At 34.8% G+C, this 19,459-nt stretch overlaps 1 protein-coding gene across 1 annotated transcript; it reads right to left on the reverse strand.

Annotated features, from left to right (window-relative positions):
• Window positions 1–4,830: 4,830 nt before the first annotated feature.
• On the reverse strand, window positions 4,831–19,370 carry LOC117106786. Its single transcript, XM_033248229.1, has 13 exons — window positions 19,318–19,370; window positions 18,620–18,685; window positions 17,285–17,487; window positions 16,654–16,974; window positions 15,131–15,227; window positions 14,886–15,032; window positions 14,321–14,361; window positions 12,521–12,636; window positions 11,860–12,151; window positions 9,519–9,703; window positions 8,895–9,307; window positions 7,095–7,200; window positions 4,831–6,340 (listed from the first exon to the last, which is right to left on the reverse strand). The coding sequence occupies exons 1-13, from the start codon at window positions 19,368–19,370 to the stop codon at window positions 6,191–6,193; spliced, it is 2,190 nt and encodes a 729-aa protein (XP_033104120.1). The 3' UTR covers window positions 4,831–6,190.
• Window positions 19,371–19,459: the final 89 nt, after the last annotated feature.

Raw genomic sequence — 19,459 nt, forward strand, 5'->3', positions numbered from 1 at the left:
AGATGGACAAATGCAATGCTGTCAAGCCCATAACGCCACATTTTAAAAGATGGACAAATGCAAAGCTGTCAAGCCCATAACGCCACATTTTAAAAGATGGACAAATGCAAAGCTGTCAAGCCCATAACGCCACATTTTAAAAGATAGACAAATGCAATGCTGTCAAGCCCATAACGCCACATTTTAAAAGATGGACAAATGCAATGCTGTCAAGCCCATAACGCCACATTTTAAAAGATGGACATGTCAAGCCCATAACGCCACATTTTAAAAGATGGACAAATGCAATGCTGTCAAGCCCATAACGCCACATTTTAAAAGATGGACAAATGCAATGCTGTCAAGCCCATAACGCCACATTTTAGCTCACCGTCACGTGACATAGTCATGAATCATCAATTGCCGTGGTGTATAATATTGTAATTATAATTAATGTAAATTCACAAAGAAATTAACACTGAAACAAATTTATGCAAAACAGAGTCAATTTAGCAGGCGGTTGGGCTCCCCACCCCCTCTTTGAAGAAGTATTATATTTACAATTCATATGCCAATATGTGAACTTACTATTTGTTAGTCCTAATCCCTTATTTACTTATTCTATCAGTACCATAGTAGCAGATAAAATAAGTTATCAATGACATCTAAAAATATAAGGTATTGTTGATTTACAAATCTTTACTACGATACAGCCAACAATAGGCCTATTATTTATGCAACCTTGTTTCTCTCTCTAATGTATAAGTAAATCAATCATCGATAATTTTCCAGCGCTGCACCTCAATTATGGAACTCTCTTCCTGAGGACATCAAATTATCCCTACTATACAGAATATCAAGAAAACATTGAACACACATCTTTTCTCAATCGCCTATCCTGAGCGCCACTGAACATTAATCTCGCACTATGGATATTGGCGCTTTATAAATGCTTGATTGATTAAAATAATGAAATATTATTATTATTAAATAATAATTATAATTGAAGTCTAAGCCGGAACTGAACACACAGACTGAGGTGCCCACCAAACTTTCCTTGAGGTGTCGACCTGATAAAAACCAGAAAGACAGAAAATTATCGCCAACAAAATTAATAAAGCAAGTAGTGTTACATCAGAAAAATGACTATCAGATACCAGTGAGGGGCAGGCTACTAATTTATTTCCCAACAGAGAAGTAGATTAATTGGATTTTTTTTGGTGTAAACACTAAGGATAACCTACGAAAGTCTGAAGGAGACTTATTTCCAGTGGGGTCCTTCTGGTGGTGATTGGGCAGTACACCGGAAGACAACCCCACTCTTTTCCGAAGAGTGTACTGTGTTCTTTAACGTGCACATGGACCATAATGTACACGGAACCAACGGCTAAACGTCTCATCCGAAAGAAGATGCGCTAACGTAACATGCATTCCGCCCTCCAGCTGAAATACAAGAAGAGCCAGTAGCGGATCCTGGAATTCAAAATATAGGGGGCCCAGGGAGGTAGCTTCAAAGATGGAGGATCTATAGGCCTATCACCTGTATCAAACCCAACATGGTTGGGGCTGAGGTAAGAAAATTTGTGATTATGGTACCTCTGATGGCCGGAAATTGCACTCTCAGACTTAAATTTTAAATATAATTTTCTTTATATCGCCATTAAAAAAATATTGAACAATTTAGGGGCTGTCTCTTATACACATCTAGGCTGGGTCCCCCTTGAATCCGCCACTGAGAGCAGTGATGGGAATTCAACCGGGGACCAAGGGATCTCCACGATTCAGCGCGCACACAATGGCTACCATCAGTTTAGTCGACTGAGCTGAACTGCTCTCTTATCCATCCCACCAGATTTGAATCTCCACAGCAAATCGTAGACCTGCTAAACACGAATCAGATACAAATTCAAATGGCTCAGTGATGATGAAAATACTTACAGATCGTCATTAGGCCTAGCCTATAATATTTATGAAAGTCAACTTCTATACATGATCAATTTGGTTTCAGAAAATGAAATGCGACTATACTGAATCTTCTAAAACAACTGCAAAAGAAATGTAAAAGTCTAATTACAAGCTATTTTACGTGTGATATACAGTAGTAGACATCTCTGTACACAGAAGGATCACATTACAGACAAAAAAATGCCCTGCAGTCTCCCCCACTGGAATTTTCAGAGCAACATAAATACGCTCAAGTAGTTAAAAATCCCATTATTTTGTAATACAGTAGCATCTTCGTTTTAATTTCGGTCAGCTCCTCACCCCATGTAGGCTAAATACTCTTAGACATGCCACTGCAAACAATTTCTTTTCACAAACATAAAGAATAGATTTCTCCTTGCAGACGTTAAGAAAATCTTCCAAGTCTATTTAGCAATCATCATACACAGCTACAGAATATTGTATATATATATATATATATATTTTATCGAATGTATTATTCAGTAAAGTTGGACATTGGATTTTTGTCCCTGTACTCTTAATTTAGACGTGTACGGTAGGCGTCTTAAAAAGGACAGATAAGCCTCATGACAAATTAGAACTGGTTGCAAGAAATCTCTTTATTTTAAATATTTATAATAGGCCGATATCATTTTATAATTCAAGGTAAATAAAAGATGTTTTTATTGTGATTATTATTATTATTAGGCCTACTATTATTATTATTATTAGCATTGTAATTATCGTCATCATTATAGTCTTCATCATCATCATCATCATCATCATCATCATCACCATCACCATCACCATCACCATCACCATCACCATCATCATCAGCATCATCATCATCATCATACATAATATTTTCCTACTAAAAAACTATTGGGAAAAAATTATTAAAGTAATTTATGATGACTCTAAACCTGATCTAGTTTAATGTTTTATATGATATTTTTTTTTTCGGAATTAGTGCCTTATATCCACCGAAAAAGGCGCGGTAGTAAATACCTGGACATTACATTACTTTATTACATTTAGTATTTGACTTATAGATTTATTATGTAAATTTAATCGCAATCAGAATACTGATACATCATAGTTTAAGTTACAAGTAACTGCAGACTACTATCGATGAGAGGGCAGTATGATCCCATTGCTTTAATAATTGCCTAATTGCCATGTTTATCTAACCCTTATTAATATTCCTGACAGTTTCGTTAGAGTAACAAATGACTTGACAGCAAATATCACAAAAAGTGTCATTAAAAAACTAAATTTAAATAAAATAATTATTAGAACATGGCATGAATGTGGCATGGTTATGAAAGATGAATATGCGCAGTGGACGGTTGGACTTTTAGGCGCCAAATTAGCTGTAACTTTAGGATTTATGTGTTAAGTAGGCCTATTGTTGTTTAAGTTCTATAGTTTGCTAGTTGATATACTTTAGTCTCTGTAATGTGTTTTGGAAGTGAGTCCTCTCGGGACGCCTTCAGTCGACTACGTTAAAGCTACGTTCACATCAAATCCCGGATCCGGTAAGATTGAAATATGTTAAATACAGACACAATGTATACATAGGCCTAGTTTTAGAGTCCAGTTAAAATATGTAAATATCATGTATCGAAATGATATACTTATTTATATAGGCCTATTTATATAAATATTATGCGTAAATATGTAGGCCTATTTAGTAAAACAAATTAAAATTAACGAAAATACGGACAAAGCATAGGGAGAAAGAATAGGAAAGAAATTTGGAGCAAATACTGAGGCCCTATTTACACATAATATTTATGCAAAATATATATAAGTATATCATTTCGATACATATTTTAATAGGGTTGTAGACATTGACAAAACTTCCACACCAGAGGAATGCAATGCCAACTTGGATTTTGATCTTAGTTCAGAGATCAGTTTATCAGATGGGGATAATGAACCGGTTGCTAGAAAAGGCACCATTGTGATATCTGTCATCCCATGGGGAAAGTAACCAGATGATCAAACGCGTTAATCCGAATTGCCCATTCGAGATGCCCACGTGCAACCCATGCGACACTGTTACTTTTATAAATGAGCAAGGTATCACCTATGGCCAAGAGATTTCAGAATAAGATCCCGCAAAAAAGAAATTATTGATTATGTATGATTTATAGGGAAATTGTTAAAAGAGGATATATCAGAATGCAGTCAATCAACTGGCAACCAGGGCAGGCTTGTTTTGCAGTTTTCCTCCGACGCAGGGTTCCCGGAAGGCCGCCCTCAGCGGCGTGTGCGAAGCACAACTCTAAGTCAGAACCTGGAATTTGGATTTGGTTTTGTAGTCAAATTTGCGAGAAAAACTTCGCATTTCTCGAGTGAAGCGTCAATGAGAGCTGTCATTTGTATGGCAATAAACTGTGGATAGCGACGTGCTTTACTTACAGAGATTCCTCATCAGTGTTGTTTGGAATGCATTCTCTATGGTCGATCACAATGCCAAACGGACAAAAGCCGCGAGAGCCGTTACTCAATGGAGCATTGTATAACAATCAAGATGTGATTTTGCGACGATGATAATGATTATAGAATGGAGGATACCACGCTCAGAGCATTGTCAGAGCCACTGGCCTGTTACCAAGTTCCACCTGCTATCAAGGCACTAAGGGAAGCCTGCCACCAAAACAAAATAGTGGTTGCAAAACAAACCTGTCACAAAATAAGCATGCTCTAAAAGATCAGAAAACTGTACAAGTCACATAAAAATGATGTTGAATAATGAATTGATTTGACTTAGCTTGCATTCATTCATTCCTAGTAGCCATCATATCAATTATGATGAAAACAGATCCTCTGCAAATACACACCTCATCAAACTTGCCATTAACACGCATAAGAGATTTTCATACATGATAGCAACCTCAATTTTGATCAGTTTGCCAGGTAGTTTACCTGAGGACTCGTAACCTAAGCATGTATATCATCACATGTATGGTTACAAATCCGTTTAATATTAATCTAAGCAAAAAAATTTTTTTTTTTAATGTGATCTTAAGTGTATCTGCCAGGCATTCTTTGATTTGTTCAACCATGTTTGTATTGCTATAATCTACGATTACCGTTAATTAGTACCGTTTAAAATATTACAGACTGCCAGCTAGTGTCTGAGAATTCCTACAAGTTCATATTTCTTATAAGAAAGTATAATACATACTCCAAGTATTGAAATACACGCCATCGTGTTGGGATTCAATATTTCGACATTAATTATGTCATCATCAGGAATCATCATCATTCATATTTCTTCGTAAGGGATTGAATGTGCTAGTACATTCCAATGATCTGTATTTCATCTGGTCAAATATTGTACAAAATGATAAAGGAGAAGGTATAGATATTTAATTACATTTATAAATTGCATTTAAGATGAAACTTTGGTTTGGGTTAAATATTACTTGATCCAAGTCTTTTGGTGATACAGAACCTAATACCTGCTTTTATTTGATGATTTATAACAAACTAAAGACAGTATTAACTTATCTATCAAGCTAGCCATAAAAATGTTCCTAGCAAATATGAAGCCAGCAGTAAACTTTGTGTGTTGACTCTATAAGTTGCCTAACTCAAGTCAGACCAAGACCAGTTGCAACAACGCCATTGTTTGTACCTGTTTAGGGCTAGCATTTGCTCAAATACAACAAATTATTGTTAATATAATTGATGCAGATCTATCTTTATATACTACAGTATGTATCATTTATTTAATTAGGCCTCTGATACTGTATTCTGTTCATATTTTATTCACTGTTGTTTGGTCATCAGTAACAGTGTCCCATGCTCTGTCAGTATACTTTAACGGTTTTCTTTGCTCTTATATTATACTTTATTATTTAATTTCCAAACCCAGTATGTTACAAATTTAATCGTGCGAGAAATCCACTCATGATAACCACGTCTTTTCACAAACTGCACCTTTCTAAATCATTTCAAATTGATCTTTAGAACATTAAAGTGAAAAGAGCAGAATCTTCTGATTGTTTATGCTTCAATTGATATTTATACCAATCAACTACTCTATAGGCATACATAATTACTTATTATAAACATGCAAAATAATAATTACGTCATTTAGGTACCGGTAATCAATGTATGACCCCTTGTAGGAGTAATACTTATATAAGGAGTATTATAATAATCGATACTTTAGGATAAAACAATAGAATGGTATCTTCGTCGTTATGGGAATAAGTTGCGGATTTGGATGAAATAGGCTGTCGCAAAATATTTAACCACTGACAGGCAGCGTAACATCTTCAATCACATCGTTTACGCCTGCTTTGAGGATGGCATCTGAACATTGTTTAGTAAGCACCTGCGTGCAAAGCGAACTCATGTCACCCGGATTGCAAATCGCAGCTTTACATTTCACTAAAATCTGAAAGATGAAATATCTTAAAACTAAAACATGTATATAATGTTTACAAGCATGTTGCCGTAAGATGTGTATAAGAGACAGTATATATACATTGTATGTATGTGCTCAATAAGAATTGCTAGCACTGTTATTATTATTTATTTATTAGAATTAATAATAGAATATTTTAGACTTATATAGTGCTTAATGCATACAAGGCCTCTAAGCGCTTCACACTATCACCCCTGGTCACAGGATTAAGCACGTATGGAACACATACTCAGCTCCCTAGGCAGAATTCCATTGTTGCAGCTGTAATCAGTGCATTTTGCGTTTGAACCTACCAGGTACCCACTTATACTTCTGGGTGGAGAGTGACCACTGTAGGGAAAGTGCATTGCCTATTAGGGGTACAAGCAAAATGCACAGAGAAAGAAGAATTGAACCTCCGACACCTCAAGGTAGATAAGCAGAACCGCAACTGCTGTGTCAAACCGCCTCCTACAACATAGAATGATGTTTATGGTGCTACGCAGAAAACTAAATTTGAATACCATCTATAGGTTTATTATGATTTCCCAGTTGTGGACCTACATAATAGGTTTGTGACTGTAGGCCAATCTTAACTGTATGAATGTATAAGTCAGTCATATGAGAAAATGTATATACGGGTTAAATCTGCGTCTATATTATATGGGTCTCTGTGGTCTAGCGATATGACACTGGCCCTGATAGCGCGATATATATAATGTGTGTGTGTGTGCGTGTGTATTACCTCTTCTGTTGATCCATAAAACAAGAATCTAAATGCTTTTATCGAAAACCTTTTTTCATATATTGAGTATGCCTGCTCAACTCGAAAGGTGCTGTCCACGGGACATCTAGGAAAAATGATAACAACATGTTACATGGTTCTAAGTGTCCTAACATTTACTTTTTTTATATTTGTCATAATAAACATACACAAATAAGATTAAATAATAATAACGGTATTCATATTTGTATAGGTGTAATTTTTGCCCTACTAAGGTATTCATATTAAAACAACGGTGACCTTAATCCCACTCTTCCCCCACCCCCACAAAAAAAAAAACACTAAAAAGGTCTGGGTAAGAAAAAGACAAGCCATGCAACTCTAACACATCACTGAATTAATGTAATCCAGCAATATCTTGAAGAAATATTATACTAAATAATAATAAGATCGACACAAAAACAAAAAATGAAATGCGACAGAGTTGAAAGGAAAAATCAGTACCAGCACAAGAAAACAAATTTTTGTTCTTATATCGACTTCATTATACTTTTATTTACTGTAGGACCATAATCTATATAATTCTGCTAATCGCCACCACGTAACTTCACCTATCTCCTCTGAAACATCTGGCAGGAATGGATATTGGATATCAATGAAAAAAACAGCCAAATACCACTGAAAAATCAGTACTGGTACCTGTTTCACCATGTTTCGCAAGTTCCTTATGTAAATACAATAGTCACATCTATTCTGTGCTGCAATGCTTAGGTCTAAAAATCATTGGCAGCTGTAAAAGAACCAGTCTATGTTTCGCAGCTTTAATACGTCACTGTGCAATACTTGTCACGTTCGTCAACAAAATAAGTGACAAGCATGTTGCCGTACCTCTTCGGAGTACCCATTGCATTAAATACTGGATATTATTGTAATGTATTTTTATGGCTACCTATCCTCTATCTCTCGAATCCTGGTTGATTTGGATGGTGCATATTAAGATAGATTGCGACACTAAAGTTTAAGTTAAGGGTCAAGCCAGCTACACTAATCAATACCTTGAATTTACGTAAAGACGCCGGGACAATGTTTATCTACGGGTTCTTTTGAATGTCAGTAATTCGGATACATAGCCTTACATGCATGAAAAACACCTCTCTCATGCCCAACTAGGGCCTACTGATTTACTGCTGTACTGTACTCCCACTTACAAGAGAGTAGCCCAAAACAACAGGGGAAGATTCAGTAGGGGAGAGGGATGTTACAGGGAGGGGCTCCCACCCATTTTGCCAATAATTTTTAAAATATTTCAATGCAATATATGTGTTATTCGCTTTATTAAATTATTCTGAAACTGTTGTGTGCCCCCACCCCCGTTTGAAACATTCTGGATCCACCCTTGATTGCACACTTTGCTCACAAGGACTACAGTATTCACCAAAGACACTCGAAACATTAACAACAAAGACGTCCTTTAGAAAAATATTGACAAGGTAACTATAACATCAACTTCCCCATTCAATAATGTACATCATCGCCACCTTTCCCCCACTCATTTATTTTTCCATTATTGTGATAAAAGCGTAGGCCGTAAATGTTACATTGCAGCAGCGGCGAAACGTTTTTTAAAGTGTCGGGGGGGGGGGGGGCGGCGTAGCCATTTCGTAAGGTAAAAAATCCATTATGCGAACGAAGCGAACATCTAGGTTGGGGGGGGGGGCAAGTGCCGCCATGGTATTGGATATGGATATTTGACGAAGTTTGGTGAATTGTATTAGTTATTTTATAGTCATCAAGCTACTGTAATATGACTTATGTGCTTACCCATCTTCAATGAACGTATAACGTTCACCTTTGCATCCTGGCATTTGTTTTTGAGTTGCCGTGCAACTGATGATCTGAAGATCTTTGGTATTATCCACTGCTTCCAAACCGAAGAACAACCTCTCCTTCAGTTCAACGGATGTTGGTAAATCCTCTTTTGTATATTCGCGGCTATATGTAATGTCCTCATATAGTTTCAACAAAGTGTTGAGTCTAGATTTTCCTTCAACAGCAAATGCTTCCATGGCGTCTGATGGCGTGAAGCTAACATCGTAGTAACTTATACCCTCGACTTCACACGTAACATTGATTTTGACTCTCCGCTGAGTTCTGGTGACTGGGAGCCCTTCTGCAATTGCTTTAGGCACGTCACTTACAATGTTTTTAAAGATTAGCCGCCCAGGAGTTGGTTCCTTCAGATAAAAGTAAAAATAGTATTTAGTTTAACATCAGTGCAGTGTTAGACGTATTGATTAAAAATTCAAAATTGTCGAAAACACACAGGTTCTATGGCATTTATATTGATTATACCTGTGAAATTGAGGTCCCAGTTACCAGTAATGATGATCAGAAAACTGTGTTGTACTAAAAACCCCAGTTGCTAAACCCATTTGGTCTACTCACCTCAGCTATAGTGCCACATTCTTCAAATCCTGTTGTCATTTTGTAGTGAGTGGAGTTATATGGTTCTGCATAGCAGGTATCGATGAATCTGAGCGCATTGGCTGGTACGCCCTCTACATAAGCAAGTGGGACGTACACGGTCAGACTAGAAGGACCACACTCCACTGTCGGATCAGGGATGGGTGCTGAATAGTAAAAATTAGATGTGAAAAAAGAAAACAATAAATTTTGTTTAATTTCATTAATCTGTTTTGCTTTACTGTATTAGTTTCTGTCTTGGGGCACTATACTAAAATGGCAATGTTTTGTTTTTGTAGTCACTACTGTACATAAACTCTTGGTTTAACAAATTGGTCGAGGTCTTACTACAGACATTGAAGGGATGTTTTAATAATTGATAGGGGATTGCCAATCAAGTAAAATACAAATTTTTCAAAATGTTAAACTGGGAAATTTGGAATATTTATGCCCTGTTTTCCCCCGTTTTTAATTTAAAAGATCTTTTTAGATTCATTTTTAGAGTCATTGAATCACAACTTGGATACTTTAGAATATTCAGCCCAGTTTTCGCTAAATATAGCAACAATTATTTGTGCGAACTTGACTAATCAACTGGGGATCTATCCATGGCTAGGGGCGGATCCAGAAATTTTCTGCCAGGAGGCACAACAGGGTGTCCAGACCCACGTCATCCCCACCATTTTTTGGGCTGAGATAAACAAATTTTAAGAAAAGGCACCTAGAAATGACACTCTCAGACAGTAAACTTAACCACCATTTTCCCATAGTTTTTAAACATTCAAAAATTAATCTCATTAACTGTTCCTGAGTTTTTCGTCAATATGCTTTTTGTGTCTTGTACAACATACCGTATCAAAACATACCTGCCAACATTTGAAAGAGGAAAAGAGGTGGTAGGAATATATTTAGCAGACAGTGTGTAGCACCATCCTAGGGCGAAGCCCGATGGGGGGGGGTGGGTTTGGAAGGAGCATCCCCCTACTAAACATGGGGGGTCCAGGGGGTCTGGAAGCTATAACATTTCAGTAAGTTAAGGGCTTAAATAATTGATTTTAGAGGTACAAAAAAATACTGTAGGCCCAGGCCTACAGAAGGTAGGCCTAAAGTTACTAATCACATTACTGTTAATAATTTATTATTAAATTACTGTATTATTAAAAGTTATGTTCTATTATAAAACCCTGGAACAGTTACTTCTGCGTTGATTACACTTTTATTTTGCGCTAAGGGCTGAACATATTTACGACCATGACCACTGCTCTGCTATTCGCCTTGTGCTTTTCAGTTCCCAAATGTATTGTAGCCACCATGGCTTATATTGAAAAATCGGCCGTACAATTCTCGCAGAACGCATGGCATTGTCCTTTTCTTGATGGATTAATAAATCTGTGGTTTCTGGTCCTCTGTTCTTTGAATTTATTATTCCACCTCGCAGCTTTACTTCGAGGTAAGGCTAGGCCTAGCCTAGCAGTGTTGGATGGGCTAATGTTTTCGGTGCCTACTATATTTCTTCGCAGACCTATTGCAAAATCAAACATGAAAAATCCATCCGCATTTATTTCAAAAAATCAAAATTCAGTCTTATTTTACATTTTTTCATGTTTAGGAATGCCTAAATTTATTTAAATTAGCAATTTCGTATTACATTTATAAATCTTTATAACATATATAAAAATCAGATTTTTCTTAACAACTGAAATCTTGCTGGGAATGGGGTTAAAGAGGTTCTGGCTAATGAGAAGCTCATAAAAGTGCGATATAGCATCAGTAGTTATCCTTAACAGTTGTAACTCTCGGATTTTAACTTTATGCTAATTTCATTGTATTTATTCAAATTTTTAACTGTCAATATGTGTATAACATATGTCACTGGCAATTTTTTAAATGTGAACTATATTAAATTGTTTACCGTTTTATTATATTGATGCATAACCTGTCAGTATTAAAATGTGATTTTACATAATTTTTACTTTTTTAAACGCACAAAAATTATTGTGAGTGCCACAGATCTTTACCGTAAGTGTTTTTTTAAAATAAAGTATTTTAATAATAAAATAATAGTTTGATTTGTACAGCGCATCATGCAAAAAAAAAAAACAAAAACAAACCTTTATGTGCTTGGTGATTTAGCTCTTTGAGTTTTATATTTTGGTAGAGAAAAGCAAAATGATGTAACCCTATAAAACTAAACTTAGATTGGTTGGCCATTGTGCAGCATATATAAAATCCTGGAGCCTACTTTGAACGAATTAACTATATATTTAGAAAAAAAAAATCCCAGTTGGATATTGAATTTGGTAATGTACGGAACGATACTTACGAGTTGTTATAAACCATGTTGCTTGGCTACTACCTGGCAATGCACACCTATCCCCAGTACAAGGGTCAAAACAGTTTTGTTTAGCCGCTCCTGCATCCACTAACAGCTGGTATTTAGAACCTGCTTTTAAATTATGGTATGGGTTATCAATTATCAAGATGTTAGGGTGTTGCTCAGATATTTTAACTTGTGTTTTGTTGGATATATCATATTTAGCAGCTACCGTTCCATTTTCGTCCGTTTCCGTTATATGCTGCACAGTTATAAACTTTTGCTCTGTTGGCCTTATAACCTACAAGATACAGTAAAATCAATTAAACTTAAATAAATTAATGTGTCTGAGTTTCTTGTGAGCCAGTCTAACCAGTTATAAGTTGTTGATCTAACCATGATCTAATTTTTTTGAAAAAAAAAACCATAGAAAAACATTCCCTGTTGATGAAAGAACGAAAATTAGTTGATAAGACTAAGTCACATTATAGTCTGCTATACAAAGTGCTTCTGTATCAGTTTCAAATGTTTAATATCATCACTAAATATATTACCTTATCCCACAATTTTTATTTAATTCAGTTTCTCACTGCTCAGATTATCAAACCTATTTTTTGTAGTATTCTGTATTTTAGTATATAACATAGGCCTATATGTAACATAAACTTACCGCTTTGTCAAATGTGATTTCCCACACATTCCTATCTGGGGTAACTTCAGTCAGGATAGAAGGATAGGACTTACTTGGTAACACATTCGGTGGCTCCTCAACTTTAATACCTTGATCTAAATGAAGAAAAATAGAGTGCAAGGCATAAGTTGAATCAGTACCGTATTTGAATTCCCGGCATAGCCTCATTGCATCTGCATATATATATATATATATATTATATATATGAAACAGAAATAAATTATGGAACAGGAGAGTGCTCAATGGTAGACCAGAGCTGATATGAATTTAAAAAAAATGCTATGTTCATCAGTAGCTTTGATTAGACCACAGGTGGGCGAAGTGCGGCCCGACAGCGATTTTTTTGCGGCCTGCGAAAATAAATTAAAAACTCTATGTGTGCGGCCCGCCAAGCAACATTAGCAGGAAAACACCTTTTTTGACGGCCCGACACCGACCATGTTAAAAGTATATTAAAACTGAGAATAAAGTGGTGGAAAAGCGGTGCTTGGAGGTTTTTGCAAGCACACTGGCAACATCGAAGTTTGGGTGCGGCCCTCGGTGTTAAATCAAAAAATTTTATTACTACTAGTTTTGTGCCACACACATGGTATGACATTCTTCAGATAAAATTGCCCAATTTAGGCAATTTTATTTAAAGAGTTTCACACCATGTATTTATGTCCTTTATTCGAACATTGTATTTACCTTTCTTTGATGATTTATATATGTATATATATAATATATATATGAAGAAGACTTATCTACGTTGTTTTAAAACAATATAGCGTAGCAATATATCATAACTGTAATGGAACTCAAATAAGTAAGATGTTGACTTTAAAAACACTAAAATTTATTGATATGCGAATATTTTGGCTACTGTAGTCTTTGTCAAAGCTTGACATATAATGAACATTCTAAGAGAGTTAAATAGTAATATACTGTACAAGTCGGGGAAAGCATAACAATCGCTAGAGATTAGCTAATAGAAAAGCCAAAACATAGACCTATGATTGAAACCAAGTAGGAATATGAAGCGGAGATTAAAAATAATTTATTAATATATATGGTCCTATATATATATATATATATATATATATATATATATATATATATATTATATATGTGTATATATACTGTCTCTTATACACATCTAGATGTGTATAAGAGACAGGAACAGGAGACCGCGTCGCATGCAGCAAAATCATCATCATGTGGCCTTTTTCCAAGAGCAGGACAATACGAGACAATAGGCCTAATAGTTGAATTGGCTAACGTCAAGACAGGGGCCTGGGCGGGGTGGTATATTTATTCCCGAGACTATTCACAAAAATGTTCCTTACCTGTATTCCTGTATCTAGTCATACTTTATTCCTTCCTGGTCAAATACAGTACAACGAAAGCGATGTAATCTAATTATACGTTAAGCAATAAACAGATCTTTCCCCATCCCCTTCCCCACCTCCTCCCACATATATATATTTTATTATATTGTGGTATGTCAGCGTTTCACTCAGTTATATGAGAGGAAGTGCCTGGGGTGATGTCTGTATACCATCCGTGGTCTAATGGGCATGATATTAGCCTTGCCAACAAGAGTTTGCAGGTTCACATTCCGCCAGAGATACTCTTTTAATACAAGTGAAATAAAGGAACTGTTTGGTGATGAGCTATGCTTGATAGGACTATTACAACATGCTCCTCTTCGAGCACAGTTATTATTATTAATCTATTTGCTTATATAGTGTTTACAGTGCTACGCCGCAAACAATATTTGGATATTAAGTAGACACTCACTTTGAACCAAGATGGTAAGAGTTTCATAGTTGCTGTAATAGCTGTAAAAACAACACCCCAGATATATTAATTTGCTATATAAATATAACATAGACTTGTATTTTAATTAGTAAATACATAATTGATTTTGTCAAAGTGTATTTTAAATATAGAAATGGAAATGTGAAACATTTTATAGGTCAGTGTAAATGTAATATTGTTTAGTAGAATCATATTTTTACAACTTGCGCTTATATGCTACCCGTACTCGTGAAGGTTTTTATTTTATGCCTAGTACGTTTTCATGCACACCCGTTTTTTGTTTATACGTTATTGTTCATGCTTTACTCATAAATCATTAGCACATCACATCATCTTCCGGTACTGTGCATAAGTATGAATAGAGTATACTCATACCTAGCCCCTGCCTACCTTGATTTGTATGCCTATCCGTCACCGTTTATGCAAACTGATCAATAAATACATATCCGTCAAAGTGTATGCCTGACAGACAACTTTTATTCCTATATGTGTGATCGTTGTTGTTTATGCCTAATGGTAATGCATTCTCATTAGCATAGCTTACCCGTCATTGTCAACAGCATGGAAGAGTACAAAGTGTTTTCCGATGTCTGATTCTTTTGGTGTCCATGATACAACCCTGCTATTCTTCTCCTTATCTAATGGGGTCGTTTTGAAATCTGTGTTTGGTCGCTCAATAATAATTTCAGCACTAAAATCAAAGCAAAATGGTAGAAATAGACGATTGCAATGTGAAGTGGGAGTTAGTTACAGTATATAATTTACGATAACACAGGGATGCTTACTTACTCAACGCTGCTGTTCACCTTCAGCTCATAACTCCATTCCTGACCAGGTGTGATGACGTGGCATTTTTCATAATCGCCGAAGTTAATATCTCTGCATTCTATGGAAAATAATACCGAATCGCTAAAATGTTACATAGGAATTGAAATTAAGAAATTTAATTCGTCACCGACACCACGATGGCACAAACTTCAATTTTAACGCTTTTGAAACCCAGACCTAATATTGTAAATAAAATTTTGAATAAGTGTTTTACATATGTAAAGTATTTAGCATAATTAAAATGTGTATTTTTTTTTTCTTTGCTTAATTTTACTTAACCTGGTAATGAACATGAATAATATGTCTTTTTGTGAAAACATAAACACAAAATAACAAGAGTTCATAAGTTTTTACAAGAAAAGCATTTTACTGGTACTGGTAGTGGTATTTGTAGCCGTCTGATTTCAGACATTCGGCAGCCATTGACATTATGTTGGCGTTTAAAAACTGCGTATTATGATGAGAGACCCGTGCACAAACAATTAAACAATTACCAAACATACAAATATGGAAAACTGAATGCTATTTACAAAATTTTCTATTTAATATTTATGGGTGAAACTTTTTTTTATAAATTGGCTTCCATCAAGTTGACTTTCATTATGATGCGTTGAAAAATAAATTTGGTTTTCTTTCCTCTTGTTTCACTGGTGGCATAGTGAAATGTGAGAATTTTACAAGGATCAGCATTTGACATGACTGATCCATTTTGATTGTTTGTCTTGATAGAAGGTCCTAAATGGCATAATGTTTATTATTTGATATAGATTTGAAATCCTATACCTCCAGTCATATTCATCTGTTGTTGATTGTTAATCAGTGTTCACTGTCTGTTTTTTGTTTTGTTTTATTTTTGTCTGTTTTTTGGTCTGTTGAAAAAGCGTAAATCTCATTTTTGTAAATTTCATTTTTTTAGGTTGCTCAGCCATTTTTAGGCACCCTTTTCGTCTAAAATGAAATTAATAAAAGGCCTGTTAGTGACGAACATTCACTACAAACTGCAGGTTTTATAATATAGATCCTATGAATAGAAATAATATAAACTTTGGCTTCAACCCTGATGAATCTGCGTGTCCTAGTGCCAGTACCTGCACGTTTTACTCAGTTATGAGGTTTAGTGCAGTATACGAACAGAAACAGAAATTTGTGTAGGCGTATTGTACCCACCTATAATTTTAAAAAGGAACTATGCAAGCGATATCTCAACAGAGAATTTTGTCAAAATGGGAACTGGCAATTTGGCATAGAAGAAACTCTGGGATTTCAACCTGCCATGGATTAAATGAAAATAACCAGTGTGTCGGCTATCCTAAACACATAGACTAAATATCAGTGTCATAGAAAAAAAAAAAAAAAAAATATTGGGAAATCTAGACGAGACAAGTTCTTCGTCCATTCCCTGGCCATAGCCACTGGCCCAGGATCTCAATGTTTCATTGACGATGAGATAAATAATGTCCATGGAATTATTGTACAAATCTTACCCTTTGATTCGACCCTAAGGAGAAATTGAAGCGGGATCTTGCTGAGAGCGCCACTTTCCAAACGACCAGTAACATTTTTTCGGTGATCTTCAAGAGTGATTGGTACAGCATACCATCCTGATACCATTTGGGACACAGGGAAGGAATAACGACATTCATTTTCGTCGATAGTGGCTCCTTGGACGGGCTTTCCACACACCCTCTTTCTTTGGTCTATTTCTTCTTTTTTTTCTTCTTCTCTTTTGTCTTTTATTATTTTAGGACACTCGTTGTCTTTGTTTGTCCATCGGCACTTTACATCGTCATTATCGGGGTCTGTCACTTCATAAAAAATTTAATTGTGCATGTGTATTATATATAGTATATTAAATGTATTAAGCTAAAGTCCTTAAAAGACAAAATATTTATTTTTTTGTTATTTAAGTAATTAGCTTCTTCATTATTTGCATGAACTTTAAACTATCTTTTTACCATTAAAAAAATCATAGTAAAAAAAGTCTGAAAAATAGAAAACATGTTAAAGATGATATATCTTTAACACTATGTCAAAGATAAGATAATTTCTGGATTTTTAATACCTTAATTGATTGATTGGCATTTATGTGAATTTATACTTGCTATTTATGTTTACCTGGAATATGAATGGATACATCCCCACATCCCTTCATCACAGTGATCATTGCTGGATGAGTCGTTTTTGGAGACTTGTTAGAGCTGTCCAAGTCAACCGTGGTGACCATTCTCCAAGCAAGTCCAGAGGTATCATAGTTATTCAATCCAAATAACCACTGGCTGTTGAAACTGAACTTATCCGGTGTCTGAGAGCGTTGGTACCTGTTCAAGTTGAGATAAATATTTTATTAACCATTATCTTTTCCAAATAATCAAAATAATAACAATAATAATATATATTATAATAGCAAACATAATAACAAACATTATAATAATAATAGTTATTATTATTATAACAATAATAATAATAATAATAATAATAATAATAATAATGATAATTGGCTGCATATTTTGCTTACACATTTACAAATTAGATAAAATGCGTTGTAAGAAAATGGTAATGTGGACTACTGTATAAGTAATCTATTTTATTCAAACCAAAACTAAAACTAATATTTTATCATAACCAAATTCCTTCCTTAAAATCCAAAATATGAAAGTTTTTTTTGTTGTTCAATGCAGCTACATTTGTCTAGGGCGGTCTGATGATTGAAAATCATTTATCTCCATATCTTCCTTTCGGTGTTTCATTACTGTGGAGATCCAATGAACATTATGCATAATATCTCTGGTCTCGTAATTCTTTGACTCTTTTCTGCAAGCCCATTCCTTCCATGGAAAAGCTTTAGGAGACATTATAGGATATAAAAATCTCATTACTGTTAAAGCAGTTTAATTTTCTCAATGCAGACAGGACTCCAGATTGAACAACATTGATTTGTGACGACTTTATGAGTTTGACGTGGTTCAGGCAACATTTTCCTTCGACTCTCTTATCTGTTCGATGAGCACGCTCAGTGTCTAAGGCAATGAAAGCTGATATTTTTCAATAATATATTTAACACCTGAGGTACACCACGTATATAGTTTTGAAGAAAAAAAAACTGTTTCTAAAATGGCTACAAAATAATACCATAACGAAAACTTTAATATTTTGTTTTCCTTCAATATTTTCAGGGATTTCATGAAAAATAATATTGTTTCTTTTCATTCTGTTTTCCATGCTATTTATTTTCCACTTCATACACATTAGCCTAGGCCTACCTTTGAGTCAGCCATTTCTTTCTTTGCAATTTTTTAAAAAGATTTTTATAGTTTTCGGACTCGAGTCTTCTAATTACGAAAATTTTTAGTTTTACCTACAGTTTGCTCTATGATAGACATTTTTTTTCCCAGCAGTTTAGTTTTAATTGTATCAAATTCCTGTAGTTGCACAGTTATATTCTCAAGTTACTTATGAATAGCAATTAACGTTTTCTCCGCCTCGTCAGCACCAGCTGAACCACCTGCCCCAGCCAGGCTAGAAAAAATAAAACACACTTGTTCAATTTTTTTGTAGATTTGTCCATGTTTTCCTGGTCCACCATGCTTCTTGTTCTTATCACAGTATATTTTAAGTGAATATTATAGTTCAAAATTTCAACATTATTTTTGTAATAAAAGGGCTTATTTGAAAAAAAAAAACAAAACGTGGAGCTTAAAGTAAACGTTCCTACCAACTCAACGCATGCTCAGTAAAAATAATAAAAGCATTTATATTGCACTTTACATCCAAAAACAATTTGATTACAGGCGCATTACACTACATAATTTATCAATTAAAATCAATAAAACCTAAAACATTATATACATTAAGAGTGATTGTTAAAACAAATCCATTAAATTAAATTTACAAACTAAATCATAAAATATTTAATGTTGGTTTAAATATTGGATTGGAATGACAGATCAAAGGTATAAGCACCATACAAATTATATTCATTATTTTTTAAAATGAATTATATTTTTCAAATTCATCATAAAATATTATAAACAGGTTTATTAAACAGTGAGGTAAAATGGGGTAAAAGAAAACTTGGGGAAAATAGAAAGAGCAATATTAAATTAAAAAGTTGAGTTTTAAGACTGTTTAAAACTATTTAATAAAATTACACTCTTGTAATTCCCGTGGTAGACAGATTGTTTGCAGCCTTATTGAATGCCATGTCACCAACCTTAGGAAGAACTACAAAAAGTGGTATTGCAGAGGATCTAAGGGAACATGTCGGTTCGAATGGTTCAATCAGATCAATAT

Source organism: Anneissia japonica, unplaced genomic scaffold, assembly GCF_011630105.1.
Source record: "Anneissia japonica isolate Jap-2015-1 unplaced genomic scaffold, ASM1163010v1 scaffold2471_len1564793_cov202, whole genome shotgun sequence".
Taxonomy (NCBI): Eukaryota; Metazoa; Echinodermata; class Crinoidea; order Comatulida; family Comatulidae; genus Anneissia; species Anneissia japonica.

Excerpts from the sequence above, each read along its gene's own strand:
- LOC117106786 (XM_033248229.1), bottom strand. The coding sequence starts at position 19,370 with ATGGCATTCAATAAGGCTGCAAACAATCTGTCTACCACGGGAATTACA. Across the intron at positions 15,033-15,130 it reads AAGGTGAACAGCAGCGTTGA|TGCTGAAATTATTATTGAGC; the intron begins GTAAGTAAGCAT and ends CTTTGATTTTAG. Across the intron at positions 9,704-11,859 it reads AACATGGTTTATAACAACTC|CACCCATCCCTGATCCGACA; the intron begins GTAAGTATCGTT and ends TTTACTATTCAG.